Below are 10,061 nucleotides of genomic sequence, written 5' to 3' on the forward strand. Positions count from 1 at the left end.
CTGGTTATAGCCTACAAGCTCTGACGAAAGCCGGTTAGCGTTAGGGTAACATGTAAACAAATGGCAGTTCCGGCTTGCGGCGGAAGTCGCGCCCATAATTCACGCAAAGCATCATGGGGCGTAGGAATAAGGTGGATAGAAAATCTCTGGGCTATTGTGAAGAGGAAGATGTGATATTTCAGACCGAACAACTCAGAAGAACAGAAGGTCACTATCAGAGCAACCTGGGCTGTCATAACACCTGAGCAGTGCCACAGAATGATGGACTCCATGTCACACTGGATTGCTGCAGAAATCTAGGCAAAAGGAGCCCAACCAAGTACTGAGTACTGCTTATTCTTTTCAGTCGGTCATTTCTAAAAGTAATTTTTTATTAGTCGTAAGTAATATTCTAAGTCTCTGAGATGCTGAATTCGGAGTTTTCATTAGTTGTCAGTCCAAATCAACAACATTAAAAAGAAATAAACATTTGAAATATTTCAGTCTGTGTGTAATGAATGAATATGATACTCAGGTTTCACTTTTAGAATGGAATTACTGACATAAGTCAACCTTTTTCATGACATTTTAATTTTATGACCAGCACCTGGAGACTTTGAATGTAAACCAAACGTGCCTAATGCACAAAACGTTTTTGGTGTTAACGCTTGGTAAGCTGTGCAATGGCTGCTCTAAAAGGAAAATGATTTGTTGTTGCCTGCAGTACAGAGCATGTGTCCATGCATTTTCTGTGTGCCTTCATTTTATTTTTGCTTGCAATGCCCCTGCGATATTGTAAAAGAATGTTGTATTTGTGCAAATTAGCTTAGGAAGTAGTCCTTTGAAAACTACCAACATTACACAGAAGGATTTACCAAAATACTTGGACTGAAGGAAGATCCTGTTTCTAATGTTCTTCACAATCTGCAGAAGATGTCAATGTAAATACATAAGATGTCTTGTGTGTTTTGTATTGTTGCTCGATACGAACATGATTGTCATTTAGCACAAACTAACACTGAATGATAACTGTTAGTCCTGTTTGATGTTACAACACCACCTACGCATTTACTGTCAGAGTTAAACTGAAAGTGAAAATCTACCTTGAGAGGATGCAGTACTTGTGAAAACACTTCAGGCACCTGGACATTACTGACATTGTCTGAATTTTTTTAATGCTTCTCTAACCTATATATATTTCAAAAAAGGTTGCATTAACTGGAAAATACAGTCTTTTTGCTGAATTGTGCTGATGTCAGTTGCTCAACTTCACCTCATGACAAACTGCCCTGAAATGAAGCAGAATCCTCATAATTTGAATTAATAAGTATATCACTTTGCATCAGATCTGCAGAGTTTAATCCTTCTGTGGTTGTGGCGTGATGGTTGTTCAGGAGGCTCCACCTCTTCTGGATCAAAGATATAAGGTTGTACACCACTGCACGTCTGCCTGTAGCCATTTTCACATGTCTGAGGAGCTAACGTAAACACTGAGTTAGGAGGGCTTGGCCAGCAGCTTATTAATTATTAATAATGAGGTAGCCCTGAAACAGCACATTCCTTAATGAGATCAAAACAGCCACTGATCGATGAATGAATATTTGTGTATTAAATGTAATTAAATGTAATGAACATGACTTGTACAGCCCATAGATCTACCCTTTAACTTGTTCAAGGAAGCATAATAGTGGACCTTTAAAACTAGCATGCCAACTCACACTGTGCCAAAGGCCTTCTGAAAAGATGTATTTTTAAAGAAACAAAGATGAAGGGAAGACACCTACTCAAAGGCAACTTTGTCCACAACTTAGAAAGTCTGATCTCTTCTAAATGTTGCTTAGTTCTTGGAACAAATAAAAGTAAGTGGAATAAAGACAGAGGAGACAAACAAGGATTTTAAAGTTAATTCTATCCATATTGCAAAATTTCAGTGTGAATACACGCACTGTTAAAGCCCAAGCATATTGTAAGATCTAAACCTATTCATGTTGAATTACGATGGAACTGATTTCACCACTTTCCTGACCATTATCTGTGAACATGTGAGATCATTTGGTGAGAAAAGCCTAAGCTGAAACCAAAGAGTCAGCAGGGCTGATTTTGTTGGTAACTTCATCCTGTGTAAACAGCAATGCTATTGAAATAGCTTACCAAAACAACAATATGTACAAAGACACCCTAATATTACCTCTTACCATTTAAAGCCTCGTTGCTTACGTGGGACAGAAATTTGAAGTCCCGTAGTGGGGTGGTGATGGCAGTGATGTTTCCCAGCATGCTGCCCATTCCCAGCATCAGAAGCATGAAGAAGTACAGCACTGACCACAGTTGAGACAATGGCATGTTCTTTATGGCCTCACTGTACACTATGAAGGCCAGCCCTGCCCCCTCCACAGCCTGAGGCAAACAGAAGACAGAGTCTAGTTTTAGTGTGTGTAAACATAGGCATGAATGTTCTGTTTTTATAAAAGCAGCCAGCCATGTTGTCCAGCATTAAAAGTAACCAAGATGAACCCAAGCAACTGTCATGTGCCATATTACAGTTGAAAAACACTGAGCATCAGTTCTCCAGAGGGCTGTGTGCTGAGACCCCTCCTGTATTGCTTCTACACCCACCACACAGTCTGGCTCACAACAACAAACACACTGTCATGTTTGCTGATGACACCACAGAGGTCAGACTCATCTCACAGGGTGATGAGGCAGCCTACAGAGAGGAGGTCCTGAAGCTGGCAGCCTGGTGTTCAGAGAACAACCTTACTCTGAACACCAAGAAAACCAAGAAGGTCATCATGGACTTCAGGAAGCTCAACACCGACACGGCTCCTCTCTACATTAACGCAGTGTGGAGAGGGTCCACATCTCTGCTGACATCTTCTGGACTTACAACATCACAGCAGTCATCAAGAAGGCTCAGCAACACCTACACTTCCTGAGAGTCCTCAGGAAGCACAAACTAAACTCCAAGCTGCTGTTGACCTTCTACCGCTCATCCATGCAGATTCTGTTGACATACTGCATCACAATGTGGTACGGCAGCTGCACTGTTACAGACAGGATGAGGCTGTAGAGGGTCGTAAAAGCAGCTGTCCTCTCTCCTCTGTGGTCAACATTCACACCTCCTGCAGCCTCCACAGAGCCAAGGCCATCACCAAGGACAGAACCCAACCTGGCTTCAACCTGATTGACCTGCTGCCCTCAAGGAGGTCCTACAGATGCATCCAAATTTGACTGATTGAATGTTATTAATATTGCCATATTTAGGTTTATATTGTATAGATTTCCCTACATTATTCGCTCTGTTTTGGACCTGGCTTTAATGCCATGCTGAGTACATAACAATATGTACAGTGACAAACAAATTCTAATTCTAATTCTAGAGTGATCAGAAGAAGCATTTTGGATTTCTTGGCAATGGCTTGAATTTTCCTTGTAACCATTTGAAGTACAGCTGTAATAATAATGAAGACTGAATTATGTTTGTTAAAACACAGGCTACATGTGTAAAGAATATGTGACCTGTCTCAAACATGTTTAAACAGAACGTAATATCTGTCACACAGTATCATCTTTTAGTTGATCTAAAGAATCCCAGATTGCCCTGCAACTCTGAAAAAAAAAACTGCATACATGATGTGTCAAACAAACGTTGCAAGAACTGATCTTGACATCATTCTAAGAACCAGCATCAGCAGCCATGTGGACATCAATGCTGTCAGATGCGGTGAATGAGAGGTGGTGAGGAGAGACGCAGAGACCCAGGTTGTAGAAGAAAATGATGAATTTAATGAAGATGCTCAAAACAGTCCAGATCAGGCAGCACGGCAGAAAGATAGCACACAGCTAACCATGCTGCATCCAGATTTTTCTGGATGCAGCATGGTTGGGCCTTTACAGTCTGATCTGGGCTCTGAAGGCCGAAATTCTCTCCAAGAGAGGCGGGGACTCCTGCAGGATTTTATTGGAGGGTACGCTCAATACTATCAATGCACCTGACCCACAAGAGCACAACCACATTACCAACGTGCATCATGTGCGTGTGGCACAAAACCAGCACAAACCTAGAATACACAATTACAGGCCATATCCGCTTAATGCACATGGACCATAAAAACAGCAGGTCTCATCCTCCTTTTTTTTTTTTTAAACTATGCTAACTAATAAATACAGGAAAGCAAAGTATACCCGTGTGAACCACGGCAGGTGGAGGATGGAGATTCCCAGGTTCAGATGGTGTGTCAGACTTCCAGAGGAGGAGGTGAAACAATGTTTGCTTAATTTCAACTCTTTTGGCAAAGTGAAGAGAGAAAATGGGTGCACTACAACAGTTTTCAACTACATTTAATTGTCTAACTCTCCTGCAGTCTTAGCTCGGCCAACCGTGTGGCCTGTCCACTTTTCGGTTTGCGAAACCACAAAAAAAGAGCAGTTAAACCGGCAACCCCGCCAGAACTGCACACATGATAAAAGGGTTCAAACTGTGCTTATTTGTTTTAGCTAGCTTCAACTGCATAGTGACATTTAGCTTAGAGAAAGTAGCCAAACTGCCAAATAAATAAAAGTAAACTGACCAATAACATTTAAGTTTAGGATGGACATGTGCCCTCCCCCACTAGCAGGGTGGGGGAGGGCAATAACTATTTTCTTCTTTTACTTAAAGGAAAATCTCAACAGTGAATACAGCCATGGAATTCGGACACTCCCACAGACTTCCATAGAAAGAACTTGGGTCATGGAGTTCCAAATCCAAACGAGCAGCTCCACCACTGAATGTAGTTTCATAAGTGTTTCTCTGGTAAGTGGATGGAAAAAAAATGGATTCAGCAGACCCATGGCTCCAAGGAAAATATCCAGAAAGCAGTGCCATGAAATCCATAGCATAACTTGAAAGCAGCACAGAAGAAAACCCAGGAAAAGATGACAACAACAATATAGTGTCTATCTAGCATAGAGAAGGGGCGAACATACAGCGCCAGCGTCTTGTCCTGTACTTGTACAACACACATGGACTGATGGTGGCAACCTACTGGATAGTAGCCACAAATGTCCTGGGTCAGTCTGACAGAAGCAAGGCTGCCATGCACTGGCATCACCAGGCTCTCTGACCCCCATCAGCAGACAAGGTGGGTGAAGAGCTTTGCCCAAGGACACAATGACAGAGGCGGGTGGAGCAGGGATTGAACCAGCAACCTGCCGATTGCGGGCAAACTTCTATGACTGTCGTCAAAAAATAAAGTGTTATACAAGCACAGGCCATTTACCATATACATTACACTGAACATAGTTCTTGCTCAATATTAATAATAGTAAAAGGTAAAACAACTTGTTACAACATTTTGGTAAAATCAACATTCTGGCACTCTTCTGGTCAACTGATACTTCTGTATGAATCTGAGCTAAATTATTTCTTCACATCAATACTGTTCACATTCAAGTTGTATTTCTGTTAAGAGACGTAAAGGGGCATAAAATGATTGTTAACTGCACAAAGCTCAGTCACACAGATTTTAACTGAAAGGCCATCACAGAAAAAACATCCTTAAATTCATTGTGAGCATAAACACAAAAGTGCTGAACAAACATCATAAAAACATCCACATAAAACAAGCAATCACATAAAAGATTGCCTTTATATGATGTGTTGCACAACTTGACAGATAAAATGACCTTTCTCATGTTGGGTCCAACATGAGATCCAACATGAGGTTGTGTTTAGGGGTGTTTAACCCCTAAACACAATTAATGTCAGTGTTTAGGGGTTACACTGACATTAATTGGAAACCTCTGATTCCTGCTGTGCAATATACAAATCAAACATTGGCCTACAGTATCAGTTCTATAACCCATCATTAAATATAATCCCAACAAAACGATCCTTTATTATCAGAAATGATTCAAAATAGCCATCTATTTCTTTCTGTAAAAGTTTTATGAAATGTCAATTGATGCATTAAAATGGGAAATTCTGGGTTTCGAACTTCAGAATTTGAATATCAATAAAATTCAATGGCATATCTATGTATAGTTTTAAAGCTTGGTTGGTTTAGTCTAGAAACAAAAGATGGTTAGTAGGAAAGGTTGGCAAATAAGCTGGTGCTTCAGCCTTTATCATGTGAAAATGTATTTATCTTGGCATTAATACAATCTGTACATAGTGATTGTAATAATATAAAAAAGTGAGGCTTTTTATTTATCAGGTTTTAATTTCTGATGATTAGAACCTGATGTTACAGCCCAACAGCAGTCAATAAATGATAATGTACATACAGTGCTTAGCTCATTCTCCAGGCTGCAGTCTTCTAGTTTGTTGCTAAGTTCAGCGAACTGCTCTGGGAATGTTGTGTTCAGCTTCTCAATCATTTCAAACACATTGTTGATGGTGATGCTGTCTTCGGCAAGATTGAAAGAGTTGAGCAGCAGTATGCGTGTCCTGAGAGAGAAGGAAGGTGGATGTTGAGAAAACCATGAACCTGATGCTAGCATAAAGCAACAGCATTACACACTAGCCAGTCAACAAGGATTATTACTGCAGCAGTACATAGCATGAACTATGTTTTAGCTCATGCCATGAATGGCCTTTAAAATAATCCAGGTCAAATCTTCATAAATGGCTATGTCAACATTTCATGACCTTATATGGCCAGACAAGAGTGGATTTGAAGCATTAGGATTCGTAAAAGGTGATTATGTCTATGAGATTTATGTCTGAATTGGAAGACAGACAACAGAATAATGTCCAACAGTGACAGGACAGGAGGTCTGTGAACTGGGACAAAGAGAATTAACAGGCATTCATTGATATACAGTTGTCTCCGTCATGAAGTGGTGAATGAGAGGTGGTGAGGATGAACGCTGAGACCCAGGTTGTAGAAGAAAATGATGAATTTAATGATGAAAAGCTCTAACAGTCCAAATACAGGCAGCACGGCAGAGAGTTTAGCACACAGCTAAATACCGGTAGCAACTGACGAAAGACTGATTAAGGAGCAAGCTAACCAGGATTAAAACAGTTCCACATGTAAAAAAAAAAAAAGGTGTGTAACAAGAAGTCTTACATGCCTCCTTGAGCTTCCAAATGTTTGTAATGTTACTTAAATCCACTGGAACAGACTAAAGCAATCTGAATAATACATACCTGTCCAAGCAATTCTCATAGTTGATAGTTGCCTTGAACCCATAGATGGCAAAAGTGACAATGGAGGCAAAGATGGATGTTCCACTGTTAATGAGGGAGACAATGATGGCCTGCCGCTCAAAGTTGTTGTGGTACTGGTTGTAGCTGGCGAAAGCTATGAGTGACCCAAAACCCAAACCCAGAGAGAAAAAGATCTGAGTGGCTGCATTGATCCAAGTAGTAGGATTGGCAAGTTCTTCCATCTAAAAGCACAGAGATGCACATGCACATGAAAATTAAAGCAAACTCCAGCGTTCTGATATCTAAAGCAAAGCGATAAGGCCTCGTACATATTCCTAAAGCCAATCCATTCTCACCTTGGGTGTGAACATGTATTTGACACCATTTAGAGCTCCATGAAGAGTCATGCCTCGAATCAAGTAGATGAACAGGACAACATATGGAAATGTTGCAGTGAAGTATACTACCTACAAAAGTCAAACAGCACCATTATTGGTGCAATGCTTTTAATATGGTGAGGTGAATTTATCAGGAAACAATATGAAGGATCACAATATTACAGTAAACTGTTATATATGCAATTGCAGATGATATTATTGCTTTATTGAGTCTGTAAATAAGGAAGCTTTCTTGCCTTTCCAGTTGACTTTACACCTCGGATAATGAATAGATAAGTTATCACCCATGCAAGCAGGAAACACAGGGCTTGGCCTGTTTGAATGCCACCATTCTTTTCAATAGAGGGAGAGATGTTAAGGGTTTCTCTGTAGAAGAAATACTGGGTGGGTGAAGCTTTTTCACACTCCTCCATAGGTCCGGTCCGGTTGGAATTTACAGGGCAAGCTGCCCAGGGCAAGACAGACTTGGAGGGGAGGTGGTGGGGATGCAAGGAGCACAGTAGGACAGACATTAGAAGTCAGCCAAAAAATATAATATCACAACTTTTTACTGTAAAATCAATAGATTCTGAACAGGTTTTAATTTAGACAGTTTTTTTCCAATTTGAGTCAGCTAATTGACCCAAATTTACCTGACGCAGCTAAATTAAAATAGTCCAATAATTTAAGATTTTTTTTTGAAGTCCTAAATACATGAAATTTAGGACTTCAAATATCTGGCTACAGAAGGTTTTGCTTTTTCCAAACTTAGATTGCATTTAGGTTAAGTCAAATATTACTACATAAAAGTTAATTCATAAAGCTAGAAGAAAGACAGGTGAACTGCTGAGTGTGTATATAATGAAGATAGAACGTAATGGGCTATAAAGATGATTTAAACATCTCTTTGCTTTGGCAAATTATCAACATGTTCTAATTCTTCACAATCTAACACAGTCCTAAGTCCCAGCAGGTCCAACACAGTTTCAGAATTTGCTAAAAAAAAAAAAAAATAGAGCATTTAATAACCAACTCACTTGAAATGAGTGAAAGAGGTACCAGAAACTCCATGCATTGATAATGTTGTAATAGAGACATAAGTACATTGATGTCACAACACTGGCAAGTCCTGAAACGATATAGGTCAAATAGGATAAAGGTTAGAAAGCAATGAATGAGTATTAAAGTTAGCATCAGAAAATGTTGTGTTTGTAATCTAGACTTTTACCAATTCCTCCTAAATATGGGCTTATAGCAGTCCATGCACCGATGCTGCCCAGACGCATTTTCTGGCCAATGGCTAGCTCCAAGTAGAACAAAGGCACGCCTTCCAGAAGCAGCATGAGCAGATAGGGAATCAGGAAACCCCCTGCAGGTGACAATATGAGACTCAGACAATTTAGAGTAGCAAACACCTCCACTTTAACATCAATAAGGGCTGATGTTGCAAAGGTTCATTTTCAAAATTAATATGCCTTTTATAATTTCAATTATTTAAATGCTGTGCAGCATCTTTAAAAATAATAGCTTAGAAGTAGACCAACAATGTCTTGGTAATTGAAAATAATGTTATGGAAGCCAAGCTGAATGAAGAAAATTATAAACTGAATGAGTGAGTCAAAAACTGGATAACATTCAGTTTTTTCCATTGTTGGTTTAAAGAAGATTTGTTTAAAGTGGCCAATATATTAATATCTGAACAAAATAACATAAGTGATGAAATATCCATGTCAAACTCACACATACTTGCAGAAAACATTCTTGTCCTGTCTTTTAGTGTCCAAACATGTCGCTCTCTTGGACAAAGCTGAGCTGTAGATATGACTAAATGCATGTGCTTTCTTTCATCCTATAGACTTTAAACCGGCTCAGCTCATCTGTTAAGATGTGTTTCTCTCCTAGATGAAGCTACTAAAGTGACTACTTTATCTACTCTAGTGCCATTAACTTCTTACTTTTCTCTAATGTAGAAATAACTCCTGGATCATTGCTTCCATTTCTCTGTTTATTTTCCTCAAACCCCAGTCGGTCGTGGAAGATGGCTGTTCAGACTGAACCAGGTACTGGTTCTGCTGGAGGTTTCTTCCTGTTAAGGTGACATTTTCCTTTCCTCTGTTGCTACATGTATGAAGGATTGAGGGATTAGGGTTTGCTGCCATTCAATGACATTTTTTCAGGGGAGAATGAAATAATTCTAACATTAAAGAATCATAATAAAATAGAAACTGTAAAAGAACTGAACAGAAACTAGACTGATCTAATAAGGAACATACAATCTACAATAAACAAAAAGGTCTAGACAGAGACCCTAACAAGAATCACTAAAGAAATAGACTCTTCACACTAAACAACAGCTAGACCTAGAGTGCAAAATTCCTAAGAAACAAACACAACTAGAAACACCACGAGGGACCAAAGCAAAGAAAAACAGGAACAAGACAAATCTAACCAAAATAAGTAACAGTAAATACTGAAACTAGAATGACCATGAAAGGCTGAACTTAAGTGAACTAAAACAGAACTGATAAAACAGAAAAACACACAAAAAGACATCCCAACCCAAAACCCAG

At 39.5% G+C, this 10,061-nt stretch overlaps 1 protein-coding gene across 2 annotated transcripts in view; it reads right to left on the reverse strand.

Moving 5' to 3' along the window:
* Positions 1 to 10: 10 nt before the first annotated feature.
* Positions 11 to 10,061, reverse strand: part of slc6a20 (solute carrier family 6 member 20) — a 36,856-nt gene continuing 26,805 nt past the window's right edge. Inside the window, exons 2-9 of one of the 2 annotated variants that reach the window (XM_015020319.1) lie at positions 8,720 to 8,860; positions 8,529 to 8,620; positions 7,749 to 7,976; positions 7,471 to 7,581; positions 7,115 to 7,356; positions 6,247 to 6,409; positions 4,165 to 4,222; positions 2,245 to 2,376 (exon numbers count right to left, since the gene is read on the reverse strand). In XM_015020319.1, coding sequence (XP_014875805.1) covers positions 2,336 to 2,376; positions 4,165 to 4,222; positions 6,247 to 6,409; positions 7,115 to 7,356; positions 7,471 to 7,581; positions 7,749 to 7,976; positions 8,529 to 8,620; positions 8,720 to 8,860 — 1,076 coding nt within the window. In that variant the 3' untranslated portion in view covers positions 2,245 to 2,335. Of the gene's footprint in view, positions 2,377 to 4,164; positions 4,223 to 6,246; positions 6,410 to 7,114; positions 7,357 to 7,470; positions 7,582 to 7,748; positions 7,977 to 8,528; positions 8,621 to 8,719; positions 8,861 to 10,061 lie in introns of both variants that reach the window. The other variant, XM_015020318.1, reaches the window with a different exon arrangement.

Source organism: Poecilia latipinna, unplaced genomic scaffold (assembly GCF_001443285.1).
Source record: "Poecilia latipinna isolate Pla-1442-1.1 unplaced genomic scaffold, P_latipinna-1.0 Scaffold2568, whole genome shotgun sequence".
NCBI classification, from domain to species: domain Eukaryota; kingdom Metazoa; phylum Chordata; class Actinopteri; order Cyprinodontiformes; family Poeciliidae; genus Poecilia; species Poecilia latipinna.